This window comes from Rhinolophus sinicus, chromosome 13 (genome assembly GCF_057876585.1).
Source record: "Rhinolophus sinicus isolate RSI-liver-muscle chromosome 13, RSI-T2T, whole genome shotgun sequence".
In the NCBI taxonomy this organism is placed as follows: Eukaryota; Metazoa; Chordata; class Mammalia; order Chiroptera; family Rhinolophidae; genus Rhinolophus; species Rhinolophus sinicus.
In genome coordinates, this window is record NC_142513.1 from 58,471,452 (window position 1) to 58,495,757 (window position 24,306).

Consider the following 24,306-nt stretch of genomic DNA (forward strand, 5'->3'; position numbering starts at 1 on the left):
AACTCCGAAGGCTGCCCGTTCCATTCCCACATGGGCCAGTGGGCTCTCAACCACAAGGTTGCCAGTTCAATTCCTCGAGTCCCGCAAGGGATGGTGGGCTCTGCCCCCTGCAACTAGCAACAGCCAGTGGACCTGGAGCTGAGCTGCGCCCTCCACAACTAAGATTGAAAGGACAACAACCGGACTTGGAAAAAAGTCCTGGAAGTACACACTGTTCCCCAATAAGATCCTGTTCCCCTTCCCCAATTAAAAAAAAAAATATTCAACACTCATTAGTTATAAAACAAAAACAAAAAACCTTTCTTTAGTGCCCATTACGTAGATTTCAGATAGGGGTTATTATTAAAATTTTGCAACTGTGGGCGTGTACTCTGTCATTCTGCCTTTGGAGGCACGAAATTTATAGGAGCCCACATCCCGACCCAGGGAGCGGGGTGCATTGGAAATAGGGAACACATATGGGAGCGAGACACGGGCGAGAGGCCACGCTCCGTTTCGGTCTCTTTAAAATTTCCCGCTGGCTTGGCCGACTGGAAACACAAACCACGCCCCTTTAGGGATTCCCTCCCCTTCTGCCGCGCGCCTACCCGCAGACAGCCAGGTTCCCCCAGAGAACCAATCAGAAGATAGTTTAGGCGGGCACTGCCGTTCAGCGAACCAATAGGCGGGCAGCCAGAGCGGGGCTTGCCCGGACATGTGGGCAGTGCAGGCTACCCGGACGCCACGTGCGGGCGGGAGGACTCGTGCCCCGGAGGTCTCGCGCACGAGCTTCAGGTGATCGCGGGGACCCTTGTGGGGACAGCAGAGTCGAGCGGGCTGGCGCGGCGTGTCCCCTCCCGCGGGGTCCCGCGTGTGTCTGCACCCCCGGCCTGTGGCGGGGACGCCCAGACCCGGCCGACCAGCTCGCCTGGTCCGCTGGTGTGCAGGCCGGGCCCAGGGCGCTGCCCGCCCCAGGTCCCCGCCCTGCTCGGGGGTCTCGGACCTAAGGGGACGTCGATGGGCCATGGGCCTCGGCCTGGCGGGCGCCCGCGGAACCGCCGCAGCTACTGAGTGACCAATGCCCGCGTCCCTCCCGGGGAGCGGTCAGGCCGCCATGCGTCACTCCCGGGAGGGCGGCGGCGGCTGGGGTGGGGGCCCGTGCGGGGCTCCCTCGGACTTCCTTGTCCCGCGAACTTTTTAGTAGCACGGGGGATCTTCAGCCATCGCGGTTTTCCCAAATTCGGGCGATAGTTAGTATCATGGCTCGGGGGTGGGGTCGCGCGCTCTCTAAAATGCAGATTCTCGGGCCCCCTGCCCCCAAGTGGACCTTCAGGTGTGGGGGTAGGTCCGAAAATCGGCGTTTTAAACCGACCTCTTCATTGTTTCTGGTAACGAACTGCTTTGGGGAAGCCCCTAACGCAGTTCAACTCTCTAGTAAACGCTTGTTTTATGGGGAGGAGACTGGCCACCTCGTCCAGTTGATCTGGTTCTTTGGTGGCCGAGCAGGGCCTAGAACTGCCCACTGATCAGCCAGCAGCGTGGTGGCCCTGATGCCATTGGCGATTGTACTTTTGTGAGGCCATCGTTCTGAGGTCTGCTGCTGGGACCCTTCCCTTAGGCCAGGGCCCCCGCCGGGAAGGCCTGGTGGCTGCTGATCCCCCAAAACACAGGTTTCGGGCTGGAGCGAGATTTGTGTTTGTCCTTAATGTAACAGTTGTGTTATTTGAGTGAAACTTCTCCCTAGACTGACAGCTCATCTGGGGGCCCAGGATGAGGGAAGAGTACCCTTGATATGTAATTGTTGGTTTTGACATGTCAGCAAGATCCCGGCGAGGAGAAGGGCACTTCCCTCGTCTCTTGAAACACAAGGCCACTGAGACCTTTTCTCAGGGAGCCTATTTCTGGCTTCTGTGAAACCCTGCCAGGCGGGTCCGGGAGGCCACTGACCCTAGTCCCTGCCTCAGCTGACCTGCTTGGCCCTCAGCCCTCTCAGAGAAGGGACAGCGCCCTCCTCCCCCACAGAGGTCAGTCTCCGCTTCTCGGGCCTTGTCCCCACTGCGGGGCTGAGGCAAACAGAGTGAGGTTCTGTATTTGTTGGCTAACGTATGACTTGGCAAATGACGATGAAGTAGATTATAATGAAGGCCCTTCTCCGGGAAGGGATGAGCAAGCAGAGGGAGGATGAGTCAGGATGGGTCACTGCCTCACCTCGGCCCACACATCAGCACATGGCACTGACCTCCCCTCTCCCTCCCATGTCTCTTCATCTTTGCTGCGATGGCTCAGATTCTGATCCTGCCACCCTCTCTCTAACACTCTCTAGGGAGATTGGTGGTTCCCAGTTAATCTCTGGATTAAGCCCAAACTTTTACTGCTCTCCAGGAATAATTCTTTCTCACTGCCCACCTTTCTCACTCCTGACTCCTTGCTTTTCAGTTAATTGCTGCACCAGGCTCCTTGCCCTCCTGCTGTGATGTGCTTTCCCTCTGGACTTTGTGTCTGCATTTTCTCTGTCGGGGTGCCCTTCCCTTCCTGGGCTCTTGGCAGACCTTCCTGAAACCCTTTAAAGCTTTCAAGTGTCTCCTGCACTGCCAGGCCTTTCCTAACCTAGCCATCTGCCTGGTCCAGTACCTGGCCAGGTAAGTCAGGCACCTGCCCTTTCAGTCCATCGCTTCCATCCTTAGCACAACCGTGCAAGTTCCTGACTCCTCTCTCTCTGCCAAATCAGGAGTTGCCTGAGTTCAGTCACCACCAGCTCTGCAGTCCCCACACACAGTCTGACAGATAGCAGGGATTGGGGGCTCATATCAGCTTTGGTCTCTTGTTAATTGGGCAAGTTACTTAATATCTTTGCCCCCATTCTCTTACCTGTAATATGAGGATACTTTCTGTGGGTTGTTGGAAGGCTCAGTGAGTCTATGTAAAGTACTTACAGCGGCGGTTTGCGTGTGGTACTGACTGTACGAATGCAATTATGATTAAAGTAGGTCCTCCACTCTGTCCAGGAACCTGAGACAAGTACAGGCCCAGCAGGAAAGCACTGCAGGAGGGACGGAGGGTGGGCTGGCCTGGCCCACGCCTCATCCAGCCCTCTCTGCCCTGTGTGTTCTCTCTCCAGGGTGCTGGCCCATGGGAAGATTACCTCGCAGGACTCCCTTGCCCCGAGTGGTGAGCAGATTGGGATGGTCCCCCGGGAAGCCTCTGAGCCTGCCCAGAGCCTGTGTCTTTTGCTGGCCAGCCCCCTTGCCAAGGATGTACTTCGGAGAAAGCACAAGAGGAAGAGCCGACAGCACGAGCGGTTCATGGCCCGGAAGGCTTTGCTGCAGGAGCAGGGGCTACTGAGCACGCCCCCAGAGCCGGGACCCTCCCCACCGCCCATGTCGTTAGAGGCACCGCCAGGCACTGAGGCTGCCAGCCGTGGGAGGCAGCGTCCACGGGCCGAAACCGGAAGTGCCCCATGCAGCAGAAAGCCCACCCCCAGGGAATCCACTGGGCCCCTGCCCAGCAAGTGTGTGGCTATCGACTGCGAGATGGTGGGCACGGGTCCTCGCGGGCGGGTGAGTGAGCTGGCCCGCTGCTCGGTGGTGAGTTACCACGGCGACGTCCTCTACGACAAGTACGTGCGACCTGAGATGCCCGTCGTGGACTACCGTACGCGCTGGAGCGGCATCACTCGGCAGCACATGCGCAAAGCCATCCCCTTCCAGGTGGCCCAGAAAGAGGTGAGGGCAGGCTGGGGACCCGTTGGGGTTAGTGTGATGGCGTGCGAAGAGCAGCCCTGGGTTTGTGCCACCACTGCCACTGGCAGCGAGAGACCTTGGCAAAGTTACTTAACTCCTCCCAACAGTGGGTTCCTTCTCACAGACGGGTGAGTACACATCCTGACCTACCTGCACGTAAGCATGGCCGGGTGTCATACGTGATCGTGTTTGTGGAAAGACGGTGCCAACGGCGGGGTATGACACAGCGTGCATTTTACATTTTCTTTTCTGTTATAAAATATAACACGTCGGTGTGAAATTTGTAAGGCCCACAGTGCTATCCCCTTCAGGTGTTGATGTTTTGGTGTATTTCCTTAGGTTAATTCTTCAGCGCTTTGAAAACAAATTCATTAGCAGGGCCACACTAATGTGCCAGAAATTCCCAGCCATGCTTGAGCAGAAGAAACACTGAAAGCTTTATTAACAATCTTGGGTCTTTGTCCCCCGATCCCTCTGATCCCGTTGGTGTCTAGGCGCCCAGGGGGGCTCTGATGTGTGCATCCCTAAAAATCTCACACTGTGCAAACTTCTGCTATAAAAACTTTAGAGCTTATGGGGAAAATGGGGTTAGGGACACAACACAAAAAAACATCATCAGTGACACCGCGAAAATGAAAAGATGGAAACCTAATAACAATGGTAACACAATTTTGCATGTGTTAAATGGTTAAGAAATACGTAAATATACCAACAAGGATGGCACTTTACCTTGAAAAAGACCTGGAGTTTCCTTGCGGAGGTAGATGTCAGGACTTGCGATCCCTGGAGTGGTCCAAGGACTGTTACCTGAAATCAGAAAGTGGGGAGGCCAGGTGTGGGTGGCTGAATTGAGCTCGCTGGAAGGTTTTTGAGGGCTGTGCGTTTTGTGCGTTCACTTAGCGTTTGTCAAGGGCGAAATCGTGTTATTCTCAAATTATGTTCTAATATATCAAACATGTTGGAACATTTTGCCTTTTCCAAATGAACGTTATAGCAGAACTACTTCACCTTTCTGTGTGATTCCTGGGGTCAGGTAAATTTGGGGAACTACTAGAATGCAGTGTCTTGTGTCTTCCTTTTCCACGTACGATACAGCCTAAGCATTTCTCTCACAAGATTTGCAGCTTGTTTATCAAGCAGGCTGATCAGAAATAGAAACAACAGGAAGGAAGGCGTGTGGTGAACCCTTAGCTCCTTGGTCTGACTTCAGCCTGGTTGATGGTGACCCCAAGAGCAGAAGCACTTGTCTGCCCAGACTCTGAGCCAGTGTGCAGCACGCTCGATCCTTTCCCACCGAATGGCTGGTTGGGGTGAGTGGGGTCTCACTAGAGTGGTGGCACGGCCCTCCCACTAAAGTAAATGCTCCCTATCCACCCGCTGTGAAAGCTGAGTTTAGCGATAAACATACGTTGCCAGCAGAGGCAGACTGTGGGAGGCCAGCAGCTGGTGATAAGGAGAGCCAAGCCCAGCAACGGGGGCTGGCGGGTTTGCAGGCCCGTGGACGTGGCCTCGCTGGGGCCTAAGGAGGATGGAAGACAGAGAAGAGAGGTACACATCAGACAGATGGTCAGGGCTGAGCAAGGCAGCAAGCTTAGAGGCTGAGAAGTAGGGTCCTGCATAGCAGAGGTGCAGAAACAATCCTGAAGATGGACTGTGTGGGGGGCCGTGTCGGGTGTCTCCAGGGCCAGGCACCGCTCAGCGGACTTCACCCAGTGACCGGCCTGTGTGCTGAGTTTCCACAGAATATCGTCAGTGAAGTCAAACGTGGTCCCTGCGTGTTTACAGTGAGCTGACCGTAGGGGGTGGATGGACCAGGCCAGAGCTAACTGTGTGCTTAGAAAGTGCAATGAGTCCCCTGTAGGAAAAAACGTGTGGATGGGGGTCCTGGGGTGGCCTCCTGACCTGTTAGCTGGGACCTGCCATGAGGAGCTGGAGGAAGAGGTGGGTGGGACGGGAGGGCTGCTGAGGTCTAGAGGCTGGTATGGAGTACGGGGACTCCCCCCCCACACAGCCTCTGCTCACAGCCACCGTGGCCGTTGCTGGCAGCAGCCCCGTTTTACAGGCTCTGCCTGTGCTTCCCTTAAGTAGCCGGTAGAAGGGTCTGGATTCCACCTTGGGCGGGGTGGTTGGCTGGGGCTCGCGGTCTCCCCGCTCCGCGTGCCTCCCTCCAGAGGGATCTGTGTACCCCCGGACCCCGCCGCGCCAGCCCGCCTGTGGGGCCTTCCTGACTCCCGTCTTTGCTCACAGATCCTCAAGCTCCTGAAGGGCAAGGTGGTGGTGGGGCACGCCCTGCACAACGACTTCCGGGCTCTCAAGTACGTCCACCCTCGGAGCCAGACCCGGGACACCACTTCCGTCCCCAACCTCCTCAGCCAGCCCGGCCTCCATACCCGGGCGCGGGTCTCTCTCAAGGAGCTGGCCCTGCAGCTGCTGCACAAGAGGATCCAGGTGTGTGAGCCACGGACGGGCCGTGGGCCGTGGGCCGTGGGCCGTGCCTGCGACCCCTTGTCATTCCTCCCAACCCAGTCCAGTCCAGGTCTTGGGGACCTTGATCAAGCAGGGGTCTCACGCGTGTACATGCCGCCCTGGGTTTCTCTCCAGCGTCCTTTGTCCCCAGTGGGTACACTGTCCCGGGTGATCTCTCCAGGATGTCCCCCGTGTGCTCCCAGGCTCTCAGGGCCAGCAGGGAACGCCTGCTCCTTCTGTGTTTCAGTCATGGTTCCGTCTGCTCCTCCAGCCTTTGTTTTACAGTTGAGGAAAGGGCTTAGGGCAGCTCCGTGGCTTGTGCTGCGGCTGAGATTCCACCGCCTTTCTGTCTGACAAAAGCCCACGCCCTTCTCCCGGTACCAAGCCACGCACCCTTCCTCTGAGAGTTCATGTTCTTGGGCCTGTACACACAGCTGGCGTGACGGGCGTCTTGTCAGGCCTGACAGGGCTCTCGTCCACAGGTGGGCCGGCACGGGCACTCGTCCGTGGAAGACGCCATGACAGCCATGGAGCTCTACCGGCTGGTGGAGGTGAAATGGGAACAACGGGAGGCCGGCAGCCTCTGGATGCGCCCGGAGGACAGAGAGCCTGACAGCAGCACGGACATGGCGCAGTATATGGAGGACCAGTACTGGCCTGAGGACCTGGCCCAGGGCAGCAGCGGAGCAACAGGGCAGACGCAGGACAGGAGGGCGTGAGGGAGGAGAGGGTGTGTCACCTGGGCAGGGCAGGCTGCAGCCCGCTTCCCCCAGGGTCCGAGGAGTTGGGATCCTCGTCCTCTTTCCAGGGCTGTTGTCAGACCCCCACCCCCACCCCTGTGGTTTTGCTAGTGGCACTTTACAGATGCCACAAAAATGTCAGGTGGGCTACCTATTAGGACCCCCACAGGAGTAGGGTTTGCGCCAACAGACTGTCCCAGGCTGTCACTTCCCCACCCCCAAGCAGCGGTATCTAAAGGGATAAGACCTCCCTGCGAAGGGTGGGGTGCGGCTGTTAAGCGCCCTTAACTCCTGTTTTCTTTACCACCTACCTCTTCCTCCAGAGCCATTGTCACGTTCAGAATAAACATGCCCTGAATCTTTAGAGTTAATATCTTCCCTTTTCTCCTGGCTACCTGAGGGGCTGGGCTAGGGTCCCATGGAATGCTTGGCTCCAGGAACACCGGCCACTATTCCAGGAGCAGGGAAAGGGGATAAGATTTGGGTGGAGACTGGCATAGTTATTTTGACCCCAATCTGGCATTTCTCTTGCCCACGCAGCACTAGGCTCCCCTAAGCAGAGCCTGAGAAACAAGACAGCAATTTGCATTCTGGGACCTGTATTAAGAGCAAGGCCACCAGTCTGCGCTTCTGGTGGGGCTGAGGCTTGGGCAGTCATGCAGTGTCCTGGCCCGCAGGCTGGTGCCCCCTCCGGCACTTTGAGAATCACTGGTGGTTGTGTATTTTCCAAATTTTTAAAAGGATTCTGTTGTTATTTCACCCACACCCCTCTTTTCTTGTTTCCTAAGGGGCGGTTTTGGGGGTATTGGGGTAACCAAGAGCTCAGGCCATATGGACGTTTGAGCCCCATCATTGCTTCTCAGTTCATAACTTTGAGACCTGAGGCAAGTAGGTGACTTCACTCTTGAGCCTGTTCCCTCACCTGGTAAATGGGGACAATGACATAACCTACCTCATAGGGTTGTCGAGAGGACGATATGCTAGCAGCCTGTACAGTGCCTGACACAGTGATCGCTGGGCCCTGGGAGCCGCTGCTTTTCTTGAAGGATTCGTTTCAGCCTCTTCAGGGGGACCCCTGAACACGCCCCTCTGGTCGCGGGGCTTTGGACCACGCAGACTGTCTTTGCTTGCCTCTTCCAGCAGGTGGGGCATTGGGCCTGGGTAAGGACGAGGCACGGAGGTCGAGGCTTCTCCCCATTCTTCAGGGACACACGATTCATGTGCATTCTGGGCCCCTCTGCGGTGAGCAGGAGGTGACCAGTGAATTTTTTTCATGTCCATCTTAGAAAATCAGCAGGGCCAGGAAGGGAGAGACCCCACTGAAAGCACACTCCTTCCAGCTCGGGGCCATAGATTGTTCTGTCACCAGTTCTGTCCCCTTCTGCAGAGTAGGGAGCTGGCTGAGTCATGGACGACTGCTGGCCCGGCTCCAGGACTTTGTTCTGGATTCTTTAGAAATCTGCAGCTGACTCCAAACTCACAGCTGAGCAGTAGCTGTGATTCTTTTGCCTGTGGGTTGAAGGAAGATGGAACTGTTACTCATGTTCCAGAAATGTACTGGGTTTTAAATCAGCATTGTTATAAGACTGTTCTGGAATAAAACTCAATTGGAAAAGTGAACCTTTTCTGCAAATCCCCAAGTTAGCGTGGGAGGGTGGCTTGGTGGAGGGATTGGGGTGCTGGGATGCATTCTTGCCGGGTACTTTGGCCTTTGAGGTAGGTGGCTTTCAAGATGACGCTTTGGGAGGTGGCGAGAAAATATTAGAGCTACAGAATTTACATAGTTTATTTTTAACATCTTGTAACTGCCCTGTTATAGAGCACACATTTATTTAACTTGTTTTTCCCTAAAGCTATGCACATGTTTTTTATCTTAAATTTTTTTTTAATTGTAAAATACACAACATAAATTTCTCATCTTAACCATTTTTAACTGTAGAGTTCAGTAGGGTTAAGTACATTCATGTTGCTCTCCAGAGCTTTTTCATCTTGTAAAACTGAAACTACACTCATTAAACAATAACTCCCCATTCCCTCCTCCCGTTAGCCCCTGGTGACCACAATTCTACTTCCTGTTTCTGTGAATTTGACTAGATACCTCTTATAAGTGGAATCCTACAATATTTGTCTTTTTGTGACTGGCTTATTTCACTTAGCATAACGTCCTCCAAGTTCATCCATGCTGTAGTATGTTTCAGAGTTTCCGTTTTAAGCCCGAATAATACTCATTTTGGTGTATATGCCACATGTTGTTTATTCATCCCTTGGACACTAGGATAGCTTCCCCTTCTTGGCTATTGTGAATAATGCTGGTATGAACATGGGTGTGCAAATATTTCTTTTGGACCCTGCTTTCAATTCTTTTGGGGAAGTCCCCCCTTATTCCACAGTTTCATTTACCCACTTTCAACGGCAGTCCAAAAATATTAAATAGGAAATTCCAGAAATAATTCATAAGTTTTAAATTACACACCATTCTGAATAATGTGATGAAATCTCACGCTGTCTTGCTCCATCCTACCCGGCACCTCCACCCTGTCTTATGTTCCCCACCCCATTAGTCAAGTGGTCAGCTGTCTCAATTATTAGATCAACTCACGTTATACAGTACTTATGATCAAATAACCCTGATTTTACTTAATAGTGACCCCAAATCGCATGCCAAAGGGAAGCCATAAAGTGCTCCTTTAAGTGAAATGGTAAAAGTTCTGAACCTAATAGGGAAAGAAAAAAAAATGTACGGTGAGATTGCTAAGCTCTATGGTAAGAATGAATCCATCCAATCTTCCAAATTGTGAAGGAAAAAGAAATCCATGTTAGTTTTGCTGTCACACCTCAAACTAAGTTACAGCCAGTGCGTGATAAGTGGTAGTGAAGATGGAAAAGGCATTAAATTTGTGGCTGGAAGACAGGAAAAGAAAATGTGTTTCCACTGACGGCAATGTGCTGTGCCAGAAAACATTGAGACGAGGCTTTCAGCAATGGACCCCCTGAGACAAGTGACACCAGGCCTTTTACTGCAAGTAAGGGGTGGTTACAGAGATTCAGGAACAGGTTTGGACGGAAAAATGTAAAGATTACTGGAGATGCTGCGTCTGCCGAGGTGGAAGTGGATTACGGCTCAGTCGTATCCACAGTTTCAGGCACTCACTGGGGGTCTTAGAACACGTCCCCCAGAATAAGTGTGTCAGGGGCAACTACTGGATACCCAGAAGTAGAATTCCTGTATCATGGTAATTCTGTTTAATTTTTTTTGAGGAACTGCTCTACCATTTCCCATAGTGGCTGCACTAGTTTACATTCCCACCAGCACCCCAACAGGGCTCCAACTTCTTCACATCCTTACCGACACTAGATATTTTGGGGTGCGGGGGTGGGGTGGGTTGGTTGGCATCCTAATGGGTGTGAGGAGGTATCTCATTGTGGGTTTGATTTGCATTTCCCTATTGATTAGTGAGATTGAGCGTCTGTACATGCTTATTGGTACACATTTTCTAACTTTTCTATGTGTTTTTAAAATGTATTCCATTAGCGCAATTCGACATAGCATTACGTTGAACCACATGAAATTGCTGATATTTGACTGTTTCAGATAGTTCCACCTGCCGTACATAATTTAGAAATTCACATACACGTTTTAGTAGTACGTGCCCAGCCGAGGTGGGAAGACAGCTGAGCTAGAATTCAAAACCTGTCACTTCTACCTGAAGGCAGAGACCTAATCCTACCCCTCGCGCCCCAGGGCCCAGCACTCAGTGAATATGAATTAAGAAATGACCCAGTCATTCTGAAGGAGGCAGGGAGGACCCGTGATGGTTGGAGAGGAGTCACCATGTGAATACACAAAGGCCTTGAATTTAGGATGGGATTGGAAAGTCCCGTGGGACAGAGGAAAGGAGGGTCTTGGAAACTGCACAGGAAGTAGAGGTTAGGTTTTTTTTGACAACAGGAAATCACTAGGTTCTTGAGCAAAGAGCTTGTGACAAACAGTGCAAAAGATGAGGTTTTGGGAAACAACCTGTTCAAATTTGAAGGACAGTTTTGAGAAGGGCATGAAGATGGAGGTGGGAAGAAGACTGGGAGCCGTCTAGGAAAGTCAGGAAGCAAAGGAGAAAAGCAGGGAAAGCTTAAAGCTGTAGATTTGGAGCCCAGCACAGAGCAGGCTCAGGGCCCCTGGGGACAAGAACTGGAGGGGAGGGTTATGTGCTGCCTGAGACCCAGGAAGCAAGTCGGGTGAAAGTGTGACCTAAGGTGGGGGGGTGCTAATGTGTGTGGATCACCAGCTGTTCCTGCAGAGATGACAGAAACAGAAACCTCCAACTAGAGCTTTAGGGGGTTACTTTTTCAATGCACATTCACTTTATGTAAAGTAATGGATATTTAGCTTCATCTCCCCCTAAATCAGGGTAACAATCGTTGACGCCGTTGAGATACAGGAAATCCCCAAAGAGTCTGAATTCAAGCAAAAGTTGCTCATTCAGGATAGGAACCGCAAAACAATCTCATACCTCACATTTGAACCAACTGAACAGCAAAGAGTAACGATGCCTCATCATTTAGACATAGTTCAGTGTCGGGTTTTATTTTTGAGGTCTGTTCAAGTTGGCTGTCCAGGGTGGACGTCTCTGGGTGAAAACACCATGGATCTCGGGAAATTCCTTTCCAAACCTCAAATCTTTGTGACCACTGGGGACAATCAGATCCCACGGCTCCGTGCTTATTCTGAATGGATGTGGGGTAGGAGCCAAGATGGGGGGCTCTCGACTCATGGTTGAATCTCACCACAGTGTATGATGGACAGTCTCCTCACGGGGATCTGATTCTATGTTTGCCCCACTTGTAACTCATTTCATTTATTCACCAAATGTTGAGTGCTCCCTACGTGCCAGGCATTGTTCTAAGAAGGAGAGAGTAACTAACAGGAAATATGCCAGGCTGGTGGGGTGGTCCCTCCGGGCCTGCTTGTCCTTTCCCAGAGCCCACCGAGGACAGACAGATGGCTGTTTCTGAGGCACCCTGAACCAATGGAGACTGTAAGGACCTCCTCACTCCTTCCTTGCCTTCCCAAGCTGGGGTGGGTGGGGGGCTGGTGCCCCTCGCATCTCAACTTTCTGCCCTTCCCAATGAATAGCCTCCATGTCCCAAGAGCCAGATCCTTTGCCCCATAAAAACCCTCAGAGTGTCAGATTGGTAGTGGCCCGGAAGCTGTGGGACATTCCCCAGGCTCCAATCCTGGGGATGTTTATTTTACAGGCGGAGGGTGAGAACGGAATGAGACATGTTGCAATCCACTCCCTCCACGTCAGCAGCGTCATCTGAGCAATGAGGTGGAGGACAGGGGTAAAGGGGGGACAGGCAAACATGTTGCCTGCCAGCTTTGTCAGTCCTGACTCAGGCCACCAAGTTTCCCCATCGGCCGGCCGTGCAAAGAGACGGAGCAGCCAGCCCACGTGCCGGCTTCCTGCTCTGACTTCACTTGAAAACGAACATGAAACTGAAACAGGGTCAGGATTCCCGGCTTGAAGTCAGAGATGAGTCACTGCTCAGAGCAACTGCAGTAGCTGACAAGCAGCCCCAGAGAGGCAGGCAGGAGCCCCATGCATAGGAAGCAGACAGGTAAGGATGGGAGCCGGGATGGGGGGGTTCAATGCATGTCTCCAGGGTGGCGGGCCAGCGAAGGTGGCCTCCTGGTCCTGAGGCTGCCAGGCGCGACCAGAGTCCCTGGGACCGCCAAGCTGGGCGGGGTGACAAGAGGCCAACTTCCCTTTGCCAGGTGGCGTCTGCGATAAAGGGCGGGGCAAAGAGTACAGGTTGGCTGGGTGGTGGCTGAAGAGGCCTGGGGCCTCGGTTGGCCCTCGAGTGATGACCGTCCTACTACCTGCTCTCCAGCAGATCTGAGGGTCCCAGCGAAACATGGCAAGTAACATGGAGGTGGTGGCTATGGACTGCGAGATGGTGGGAGTGGGGCCCCACCAGGAGAGCGGCTTGGCCCGTTGCAGCCTTGTGGACATTAACGGAGACGTGCTCTACGACAAGTTCATCCGGCCGGAAGGGGAGATCACTAATTACAGAACCCGTGTCAGCGGCATCACACGTCAGCACATGGAGCAGGCCACCCCCTTCGCTGTGGCCAGGCTGGAGGTGAGTGAAGGACCATTTGCCAGCCAGGTCAAGGGGGGGCTGCAGACACCCCACACACACATAACACACTTCCCTGGTGCCTTCCCCAGGTGCCAGATCTGTCACCTGTGTCCCCAGCAATGTCAGATTCCCTGCCACCCCTGTGTGGGGAGCATCAGAGTGGGGAGACACCTGTTGGCATCTGTATCACATCCCTGAGAAGGCTTGCTATCATCAGGGCATCTGGTCCCCTTTGCTGGTCTTGTGACGGGGAAACGCAGTCCCACATAATATCCCCTACACTGATTTGACGGATGGATTCCCCATTCTTTCCTCTACCCCAAGCTGCCCTGTGGGGGCGGGTCCTGGGCAGAGGCTGTTACTGGGCTGGGCCCTTGGCAGGGGTCCCTCCTGGTCCTTGAGGCCAGGAGGCCCCTGGGCTGAGGGGAGAGCTTGAGCCCAGACCTACTGCAGACCATCCATCAGTCGGAGGTCCCAAGATCCCGCTCCCCCACTGCCCGCCCGTCTTTCCTTTGAGGTGGTTGTGGTCTCTTCTCTAGTTTAACTTTCTGTTTCTCTGAATTAACCAAACAGAAAGCAAACTCAGCCCCTCTAAAGGTGGCCCTCAGATTAGTCACTTCTGAGAAGGTTCAGAAGGGCAAGCGAACTCATTGGTTCCTAGGCTGGTGGGGCGTGGGGAAGTCCAAGAAGAACACAGAGAATCGGGATTCACCTCAACTCCCCAAACCGCATGTGTGCCAGTCTCCAGGTGCTAGAGATAAAGCCACAACCATAGGTATTATTTACTGAGCAGTGGCTGGATGCCCCGCTAGCACTCGCACAGCCTGCCAGGAGCGTTCTCAGGAGCTAACCCAGGTTAGAATCCCGGCTGGTTCCTTACCTGCTCAGTTACCTTGGGCAAGCTCCTCCACCTCTCTGTACCCAGTTTCTCAGTAGCAGTTTCACAGGATTATTGGGAGGACTGAGACGGCGCCTGGAGAGAGTGCCCATGGAAGTACTCAAAAGGTGTTAGCTACCATGATTGTTTGCCCTGCAATCCCATCTTACAGATGAGGAAAACTGAGGCTCGCCTGAACTAAGTGCATTGGTTGGCTATGGCCAGTAACAAAGGACTGCAAACTAGGGGGCTTAAACCACAGAGGTGTATTATCTCCTAGTTCTGGAGGCCAGAAGTTTCATCAAGGTGTCAGCAGGGTTGGTCCCTTCTGAGGGCTGAGGGAGAATCTGTTCCAGGCCTCTCCTAGCTTCTGGTGGCTGCTGCTGATTTTTGGTGTTCCTTGGCTTGTAGAAGTACCACTCCGATCTCTGCCTTCCCCTTCCCATGGCATTCTACCTGCGTGTGTGTCTCAATGTGCCAATGTCCCCTTTTTATAAAGACACTCATCATTTGGAGTACGGGCCCCCCTCTACTCCAATATGACCACGTCTTCACTAATTACATCTGCAAAGAGCCTATCTCCAAATAAGTCACGTTTTGAGGAACTAGGGCTTAGGATTTCGACAAATGAATTTTGTGGGCATGGGGGCGGGCGACACAATTCAGCCCGTGACACTAAGTACCTCGCCCAAGTTCAGATAACAGAATGGGGAAGGATTCCACCTCAGGCTCAAAACCTCTAGAGCTGTGCGCCCAATACGGTGTGGCTGGTCGGGCTGTAGTGGGCTGTCAGTGTGAAGTACACACTGGAACTGATTAGAGCTTTCATCAAATACCTCTCATTTTTGGATCAACTACATGTTGAAATGGTAATATTTTGGATATATTAGGTTAAATAAACCACATTAAGACTAATTAACCTATTCTTTTTAACGTTTACCATACGGCTATTCGATGATTGAAAATTACATGTGTGGCTCACGTGATATTTCTATTGGACAGCAGTGCACTAACGGATCCTGGGGTGCCCTGGGGAGGCGGCACAGGACCTCACGGTGGCTCTGGAAAGACTCCATGAGGCTGGTGGTATTTGCAAGGGGTGGGAGGAGTCTGTGTATGCAACTCAGTGGGCCACAGGGAGCCACTGACGATTCTTGAGCAAGAGCATGGCAGGATCAAAGCCAGTTTCAAGAAAACTAGAGTAGGGGGTGCTGTGAAGGAGAGATGGAAGTGAGGAAGAGATGACAGCGGGGAGGAGATTCACAACCCCTAGGAAGCAGCCACAAGGGCCTGAGACACCCGGGGCAGACCGATAACTAGAAAGCAGGAAATGTTAGGACGGAGGAGATCAAAGGAGAGTCACCAAGAAGGGGAAGCAGCAGAAAGAGGAAGTGGGTCTGTTCAGGTCCCGACGGGACACTGCGAGGAGCTGCCCATATTCAAACTCCCCCGAGCAGCCAGATGGATAGCGTGACCCCTCCTTTCTCCTCCTGCCCAGCCTTCCTCCCCATCATAATGGCAAAAAGGGCAGAAGAGCCTGGAACTAGGGGACAGGAGGCAGCAAAGAAACGCTTCTCACATGCCCAGGCAATTCCCCGGACACCTCGGCACTGGCCTGGGAACAGGACACCTCGGTCCTTGTCCAGATGTGGTGTGCAAGTTTCTGTTTCTCAGTTGGAGGTTATGCCAGGCCCAGGGTTTCTCGTGCGTGGCATGGAGACCTGCCCAGAGTAGGCACTTAGCCACGCAGGGAGTGAGGCAGGAATCCAAAGACCAGGAGGATCTTTGGAACCACATCTGGGGGGGTCACACTTCCTGCTCTGTCCCTTCCTGGTCTGTGTGACCTTCGGCAGGTTATGGGCCCTCTCTGAGCCGGTTTCCTCACCAGTGAAAGGGGAGTATTGCTGCTTCTCCCTGCTCTTGTGCAGGTTGGGGACAGTGACTTAGCCTGTAGCTCTAAGCAAAGTGCCTGGTTCATGGCTGATGGTCACTAATGTGCCCGTGGAGAGAGAAGGTGATCCGTCAGAGTCCCTTCTCGGACTCCATCTAGAATTGTGGTCTTAGACTCTGGCTCTCAGTTCTGCCTGCTGCTTACCCTGCTGCCGGAGAAAGTTCCCCGGGCCTGGCTCATACCACAGCCTCCCAGCCCCCCGTTCAAATACCTCCCATGGCTCCCCACGGCCCAAGGTCCCCTTGGCCCATCATTCATAGCCTTCCAAGGCCCGACCTACCTACTTTTCCTGCCTTCTCTCACAGCTCAGCCGTCACCCACCTGTGCTTCAGCCAAAGCCTTACTCTCCCTACCCCTAGAAATGCTACCACTGTGGAGAGCCCAGGCCAGAGGAGTCCTTTATAATGTCCCCACCCCACTGCCCCAAGGGGACCCCCCAGTGGGAGTCTCTCACCCTCCTTACTGTCACACAGGAGTCCTGGCACCTGCATGAACAAAGCTACCTCTGCCCTCAGCAGGCCTTTGCTGGGGAGATGCAGTCATACACGCACAGTACAGGGGGACGAGCGTGCACACAGCCTTTGAACTGGACGTGGGTCCTATCCAGCTCTGCCCCCGGAGGCTGTGTCCTCCAGCTTGTGGCTAAACCTCTCTGTACCCTTCAGGAGGACCCTCTGCTCTGCTGGCGTGATAGCAGAAGCACAGCACCATGACCAGGTGCTGTTCTAAACATTTTCATGCATTTTCACGCACCACTGCCTTTGTCCCGACCACAAGACGGGGAGGTAGTTCATGCGTATCATCACTCCATTTTACAGATGAGCAAACTGAGGCCCAGGGCTAAGCAAATGGCTGTCATATATTTTTAGGAACAAGGACACTGAGGCAGCATGATCCAACTCACCACCCGTAGTGTTTTAATCCCAAAGACAGAGACCAGGCTCAGGGGCCCCAAGATATGCTGGGGGCCTCCAAAGGGCAGAAGCCTCTCAGCCATTGATCAGACCCTGCAAGGCCAGGTGAGTCTAGGATGCACCAGGCCTTGATTTCATGCTGGTACCTTTCAAAGGCCACCCACCTACCTGTCTCTTCCTCCCATGGGAATGGTGAGTGGGTCCCGTCTGCGGAGAGCCCTCCACCATGGCAGTCAGGAGGGCTGGGGAGCCCCTGAGCCCCCAAGTTCACCCAGAAGCACTGCTGCCATGGGGCACTGAGACAATGAGCGGGCCCCCTCCACCCCTTCTCTCTTTTTTATTTTTTGTAATGTGGTTCCATTACTTTTATAATGTAAAGTAACTGCCTGTTATCTTCTGACACCTCTAGGTCTGATCCTCATCTAGAGCAATGGTTCTTCAAGTGGGGGGAGGGATTTTGTCCCCCAAGGGACATTTAGCAACATCTGGAGACATTTCTGGCTGCCATAAGTGGGCAGGGGGCCTGCTAGTGACATCAGGACAGCCACTCCGCCACCACACACACATCAAGGAAGTATCAGGCGTGCCAAGGCTGAGAAACTCTGGTCTATAGAGAGCCCACAAGTCAAACTGTCAGCACAAGAGGGAACCCATGAGGAGACTGAGGTCCAGAGAGGGGCAGCGACTTGCCTGAGGACACACAGCAATCTGGTATAAAACTTAGTGCTCAGATTCAGGGCTCTCACCTGGCAGGTTAGTGCTCTTCTTCTTTTTTTTTTCCTTTTTCTAACAGTAATGTTTAATGACTTGCAACTCACTTCTGTAATTTAATGCTCTTTTGATGTTAACCAAGTATGATGAATAGTATCAACCCCACAATGGAGACTGGGAAGGTAATTTCATGTTCAGTTTGCAAACAAGGAAACTGAATCCCATGAAGCATCGTGGCTTAGAGGGAGACACAGACAGAGGGAAGCCACAGCAGCTTGTGAACAGGTTGCTATTCCATCTGTAACCAGCGCAGCAGTCCTTGCCAGGTTGGAAAGCCTGACGGGGCTGCACCACTGGGCAGGTGTCTCGGGGGCTCAGCCAGATGCAGAAGGATGACCTCGTCACCCAGGTCCCCCCAGGGTCAGCTGCCCTGTGGGAAGCAGGCACAAGCTGGGGGCAGGGGACAGGAGGACAGAGGGGGACTGGGGCCATTCCTGAACATGACAGTAAGAGACCTGGGCCTCCACAAGGACAGTATTTAGACTCCCTTACAGCCACCTTTCCTGGCAGCCAGGAATGAATGCATAGATACATCAACTAATGAAAGGATGGATGGATGAAGGCGTAATGGGAGCAGCAGGTTCTAAACTGGCTCAACAAGTTTTCAGCGCAGAGATTTCCAAACTCATCAGAGGCAGAGAATACCCTGGAACCCTAGCGAATGCCCCTCCCCTGGTGATTATGCTTCCATAGGTCTGGGGTAGGGCCCGGCCCTCTGGATTTTTAACAAGGGCCCCAAGTGACTCTTTTGATCAGGCACATCTCGGAAATACTTACAACTAGAGGGAAACACAGTGCAAAGAGTATACAGGCAGACCCCTGCACCTAGGCCTGTCACCTCCTGCTGTGTGACATGGGTACATACTGCTCTGTGGCCCCCTTTCCCTGTTGGTAAAACGGTAGGATGAGCCCCGCCTTCCAGGTTCTGTATTCCTGGTTCAAGAAACGTTCATTGAGTTCTGAGGTGGGCCCTGCGGTGCTCTCTGATCTGAAACTAATAACGCTAATGTAGTCTCTAGGTTACCAGGAGGAGCTGGTGGTAACAACTATAATAACAATAAGTAGGTTGGGTGATCCAGACAGCGTATCTCCGCTCTCAGCTCACCAGCTGTGTGACCTGGGCAAGTCCCTTCACCTCTCTGATCCCCAGCCCCTTCCTCTGTAAAACAGAACTGAGAATACTCTTGTTGATTCCTCATGAAGTGAGGAAAGTACCTGACCCAGTGCCAGCATGATGAAGGCAGATAGATAAATGTCCCTTGCCCTCTCCCGTCTCTAGTTCTTCCCAGGATTTTGAGAGTCTCCACCTGCTGCATTTGACACACCTGCCTCATGATGCTGAGTCAGGGCAGGTCCAGCAGCCAGCAAGTCACACAGTCTTGAGGTCCCGCCATCACCATGTCGCCTCCCCACCCCTCCTTGGGCTGGAGAGGTGCCCCCACCCCTCCCCAGCCCTGCCTCAGAAAGCCAGGGGAGCCCTGGCTGCCTCACCTCCAGGCCCTCATCTTACAACGGGGAACTGAAGCCCAGAGTCAGTGTTTAACCTCCCTGAGGCCACACAGCAAGTCCCAGGGGCCTTTCCCTGCCCTTCCCGAGGACTCTGTCCTCAAGGGTTGTTGGCAACTCTCCACGAAACAGACCGCACTCCTCTTTTCCCTACTTCCTCTTCTTTTTCTGCGTCTCCACCCCCTCTTATTCCATTTGTCTCAGGAGGACTCTTGTGGTGCTGAATGTAGGCCCCCCCCATACAGACCCCTGGGCTCGGGAAGTGATGAGTATCCCAGGAATCCACCCCACGATGACTTGGCCCTCTTATGTCTGGGACCACAGCGGCTGTCTCTAGAATGGTAGATAGTTCCCTCGGGGCTGTGTGTGAGCTGGGGAAAACAGGCCACATTGTCCAGAAACATAAAGGATGTCAGCAAGAGAAGGCACGTGACCTCAGCCGCGGGGACATACCCATCCCCCACCCCGTGTGCTTTCCCCTCCCTGCGTGCCAGCCGGTGCCCTTTCCTCCACTCACAGGATTCCCCCGGAGCCACTGCTCTGAGGTCATGTGCCCTCACCACTCAGGGGGACACCAGTGTGAGAAGCACTGGTGTCTCACGAGCTGTCCCCAGTCCCTGTGCTAAGCACGGGCTCTGTCCAGAGGACGTCCCACAAAATCACAAGAATGGCAGGGCAGGCCGGTGACACTGCCTGTTGATGGATGGACAGGTTCTGCCTCCAGGGCTGTGACTGCGCACAAGTCACTTCACCTCACTGAGCCTCAGCTTTCTCTTCTGTAAAATGGTCATAATGACCCTTGGTGAGCATATCGAAGGCCCATAAAGTTACAGGAGGCCACTAGAAGCAGAAGCAGGACACGGAACGGTGTTAGCCATCCAGAAGGTTCCTCCCTGGTCCACAGAGACTACAGTCCTTGGCTGTGCACAGAGGAAGAGAGGCAGGCTGACCAAGAGCTGTCCAAAGGGGGGCCTGAGACAGTCATGAGCTGCCCCTGCAGCTTCCCCAAGTCTATTTAAGGCCCTTTGCCCCCCCCCCCCCCCCGCCCCAAGTCTAATGGCAGCCAAGGTAAAGAAAGGGGATTGGCCCGTGTGGCCAGAGGCAGGCTCTCTGTAAGGCCACCATGGGAGAGGAGGAGAGAATGGAGGGGGAACAGGCTGGGGGCACTATCAGGGTTGCCCCCTGCAGCCTGGCCACTAGGTGCCAGGCACAGAGCAGACCTGCCTGCTGTTTCTGCAAAGCGCAGTGGTGACAAGCAGCGCTGGAACCCGCCCCTTGGGTTTAAAGGCTGGCTCTCCTATGGGCGGACTGTCCCCGTTAGCTAATGGTGCCAACCAGTCACCCTAAAACCTAGAGGGTCAAACAAATGTCCATATGTATTTCACTCATGCACCTGCATTTGTAAAATTCAGTTCAATCCGGACCCCCTTTCCCTCACATCTGTATTAGCTTTCTGTGGCTGCTGTACCATTATCATAAACTCGATGGTGTATAAAACCACGCTAGTTTACATCAGACAGTTCTGTGGTTCAGAAGTCCGACATGGGTGTCCCTGGGCTGCAGTCACGGTGTGCACAGGGCTATATTCCTTCTGGACGCTCTGGGGTCAATCCATGTCCTCCCCGACCCTCATTGCAGACTCATGGCCCCCTCCTTCTTCAAGGCCAGCAGCCATGTGTCAATTCCTCGCGTTGCATCGCTCTGACCTCCACTTATCAGGACTCTCGTGTCATATGGGGCTACCTGGATAACCCAGAAAACCCCTATTTTAAGGTCAAAAGATTAGCAACCTAAGTAGTCCACCTGCAACTTTAATTTCCTGTTGCCATATAACCTGTTCACAAATTCTGGGTTTAGGGCCCGGGCACCTTTAGGAGGTTATTGTTCTGCCTGCCGCAGTAGGGTTGTTGAAAGGATTAAATGACATAATACGCGAAACATACTTAGGTGAATGTCTGGCATATGGGATACAGTCAGTAGGTGCTAGCCATTGTGGAAAGGAAAAGCTCGATTTTTTTTCCTTCCTCTGTAAGGAAAAAGCCCCGTTCTTCCCTCCTATGCCTTTCTTTCCTGTGTATCCCCTTTACTTTAGCAGACACTTCACTTCTGACACTTGTGGGCACCAATTGTATGTAGGACTTTCCCACACCAATGAGTAATTCTCAGACAGCAGCTGGGTGTCCTGCCATTCAGTTCAATCCTGACACTTTCTACCTGGAGATTAAGGGCTCAGCCCCACAAGACTGCCCCCTACACACACACACACACACACACACACACACACACACACACACTTCAGACACCAGTCACAAGCCTAGGTGATGACCTGTCCTCCTGACCGATCTGCTATAGATCAGAGGTTCCAAAGCAGCCCTCTTCAGGGTTGATTAATTTGCTAGAGCAGCTCCCAGAACTCAGGGAAACACGTTTGCCAGTTTATTAAAGGGACACGATAAAGGATACAGATGGAAGAGGCACGTAGGGCAGGTAGGTGGGACGCGGCGTGGAGCTTCCATGCCCTGTCTGGGGGCCCCTCTCCCAGAACCTCCACGTGTTCACTAACCCAGAAACTCTCCAAACCCTGTACTTTGGGGATTTTATGGAGGTTCCATCGCGTAGGCACGATCGGTCATTAGCTCTCTTTTCAGCCCTTCTCCCTTCTCACGGACGCAGGACTAAAAAGACCAAGCTTCCAGTTTTGGCTTGGTCTTTCCAGTGACCAGCGCCCATCGAGGAGCCCAACTGAGTCACCTCATTAGAACAAAAGACTCTCCTATCACCCCAGAAATTCCAAGGGTTTCAGGAGCTCTGAGTCAGGAACTGGGGGCAGAGACCGGTATCTATTTTTATACTATCTCACACATTGCTACTCCACATCGAAACCCCTGAAGGAATCGGGATGGGCATAAACTATTAAATGTGAAGAGGGACTTGGTCCCATGTTCTCATTTTGTGGATGATATGTTTGAAGCTCAGAGAGGGATGGTGATTTGCCCAAGGTCACACAGCAAGTCGAGGAGGGGCTGTTCCCTAGCAGCTCCATGACAACACCAAGTTGCCCCAGACCCACCCGAGGACCTGGGTGATGTGTGGGGTACATGTCTTCCTGGCCAGATCCTGCAGCTCCTGAAGGGCAAGCTGGTGGTGGGTCATGACCTGAAACACGACTTCAAAGCACTGAAAGAGAACATGAGTGGCTACAACATCTACGACACGGCTACCGACAGGCTGCTGTGGCATGAGGCCAACCTGTCCTACTGCAGGCGCGTCTCCCTCCGGGTGCTCAGCGAGCGTCTCCTTGGCTGGAGTATCCAGGTGAGGACCGCCCTCCCCTCCCAGGCTGGGAACCAAAAAGCCGGCCTCAGGAAAGCCCATCACGGCATCATTAGGAGGGTCTGCTCTGGGGGGCCTGGCCCTCCCCTCCAAGACTCTAACCCCACCCCCACCCCCGTCTCCCTGCTGCCCAAGTGGCTCCAGAGTCAATATTTGGACCCAAGGACGCACTGTGTCCCCCTAGTTCTGAGCGGCTGTGAGGGGGCAGTGTCTTCGTTGGGGTTTTCAGGTCAGCTGATATTTATTACACACCTATTCTGAGCCAGCCTAGACCAGATGCCGGGGACCCCAGGTGGACAAGGCCCTGAGCTTGCGGAACTCGTTTCCGGGGAGGTGGCTCCGAACTGGGTCCTCAGCACAGGCTGTGGGGAGTGTCTGATGGAGAGCGGGGCAGGTGTCCTGGGGGCAGGGATGAAGGATGGGTGGCAGGGCCAGATCTGAATGGAGTCCGACGGCTGAGTGTGAGTGGAGCCGGGCAGGAGAGGGTTGCGGGAGCGGACATGACGAGCCCCAGCTCCTTGGCTGGGGAGCAGGAAGCACACGGAGCAGGGGACGCGCCTGAGTTTGGGCCCCTCTGTTAGCCTTGAGGGGCCCGCACGGGCTTCACTGAGTAACACCTTCTCAACTGACTGGGCAAGGGGCACGTTAGAAACGCCTTGTGAACACATTGCTGGGTGCCCAGCAGGGCCGTTAGAGCTGCTTCCACCCTCTCTGTGTGCCAGCACACAGCGGTGCCCCATCCGTCATCGGATTGTAAGCGCCTTGAGGGCACAGCCCGGTTGTCAGGATGCTGGGTGTCGTGCCACGCCCGGGCCTCAGCGTCCTGGTCCCAGGGCTAACGGGGAAGCCAGGCCTGCTCTAGCCCCTGACCCACCTTGGGGCCCTGGAAGAGAGGGTGTGAGCCTGGAAGGGTGGGATCACAGCGGCCTCTCCAGGTCTCACTCTGTACCTGTGTCTGCAGAACAGCTGGTCTGGACACAGCTCAGTGGAAGACGCCAGAGCAGCGATGAGGCTGTACCAGATCTCCCGGCGACTTCGAGCCCGCTGACGGCTGCCCGCCTGGCGGTGTCAGCTCTGTTCGGCCCCTTCCCCAGGGACCAAAGGCGTTCATCTCCTCAGGACAGCAACTCCCTTGCTTTTGGAAAATGTATTTTTAGTAGTAAAATGGCTCTAAATTTTCTCTACTCCATCATCAGTCCTCTCCTTGTGTTTTCCGTTCTTCTCTCTGAGCTGGGTAATGGGGAACGGGACCCAGTCTGTGTGATGCTGAGAGGGCGACGCAGACTAAAGGCGTGATGGGGGGGGCACAAGTGTCAATTTCCTTAATATCTTGAATCCTGTGGGTCCAAGAAGAAGCTCCAGGAATCTAGGAAGCATATGACTTAATAAGGCCTGCCTCTGCCTCCCTTTTCCAGTTGCTTTTATGCGTGGAGCAGTGGCACTATTTATTGGGGGTGGCACCCAACTCAGCGGTCCATTCATCCTATCTCGATATTGGTGCCACAGCAATGGTGAGATTTGAAGCAAAGGTACAGAAGTGTGATGGGTGCCACCTCTGGCGACCTTCAGGGAGTCATTCCTCCTCTTATTTGTAAACTGAAGGAGCAGACCTAGTGGAGTCTAGAGTCAGAGGGAACTAGGTTAGAGTCCGACTTCTGCCACTGAATAGCTGTGTGATGTAGGACAAGTTACTTAAGCTCTCTGGGCCTCAGTTTCTGCATCTGTAAAACAGGGAATTCTAACAATTCATAGGATTCTCAGGAGATGTTGCATAAACAGACCCTATCACAGCACCTGTCACACCCACCAAATGTCAATAACAGGTGGTTAGTTTCTGGACCACCTGAGGGGCCAGGGGACCCCAGGGAGAGCAGCCTCACTCTGCTGC

At 53.6% G+C, this 24,306-nt stretch overlaps 3 protein-coding genes across 8 annotated transcripts in view; 2 read left to right on the forward strand and 1 right to left on the reverse strand.

Annotated features, from left to right (window-relative positions):
* The window catches only part of DET1 (DET1 partner of COP1 E3 ubiquitin ligase), an 84,013-nt gene extending 75,836 nt beyond the window's left edge, over nt 1-8,177 (reverse strand). The window contains exons 1-2 of the mRNA XM_074317471.2: nt 7,878-8,177; nt 4,449-4,526 (exon numbers count right to left, since the gene is read on the reverse strand). The gene's annotated coding sequence lies outside the window, so the exon portion shown is untranslated. The remainder of the gene's footprint in view (nt 1-4,448; nt 4,527-7,877) is intronic.
* Nucleotides 672-7,289, forward strand: AEN (apoptosis enhancing nuclease). 3 transcript variants are annotated; one of them, XM_019726733.3, is made up of 4 exons: nt 672-774; nt 3,098-3,701; nt 5,967-6,167; nt 6,668-7,289. In XM_019726733.3, exons 1-4 carry the CDS (start codon nt 695-697, stop codon nt 6,902-6,904), a joined length of 1,122 nt encoding a protein of 373 aa, XP_019582292.3. In that variant the 5' UTR covers nt 672-694; the 3' UTR covers nt 6,905-7,289. The 3 variants fall into 3 exon arrangements, with proteins under 3 accessions (XP_019582292.3, XP_074173576.2, XP_019582293.3); XM_074317475.2 differs by having other exon boundaries at nt 721-2,003; XM_019726734.3 differs by lacking the exon at nt 672-774 and adding an exon at nt 2,077-2,618.
* Nucleotides 8,178-12,285: 4,108 nt separating the features above from the next.
* ISG20 (interferon stimulated exonuclease gene 20) lies at nt 12,286-23,607 on the forward strand. 4 transcript variants are annotated; one of them, XM_019726735.3, is made up of 4 exons: nt 12,286-12,541; nt 12,815-13,066; nt 22,200-22,400; nt 23,380-23,607. In XM_019726735.3, exons 2-4 carry the CDS (start codon nt 12,839-12,841, stop codon nt 23,464-23,466), a joined length of 516 nt encoding a protein of 171 aa, XP_019582294.1. In that variant the 5' UTR covers nt 12,286-12,541; nt 12,815-12,838; the 3' UTR covers nt 23,467-23,607. The 4 variants fall into 4 exon arrangements, with proteins under 4 accessions (XP_019582294.1, XP_074173619.1, XP_074173618.1 ...); XM_074317518.2 differs by having other exon boundaries at nt 12,818-13,066; XM_074317517.2 differs by lacking the exon at nt 12,286-12,541 and having other exon boundaries at nt 12,712-13,066.
* The last annotated feature ends 699 nt before the right edge of the window (nt 23,608-24,306 follow it).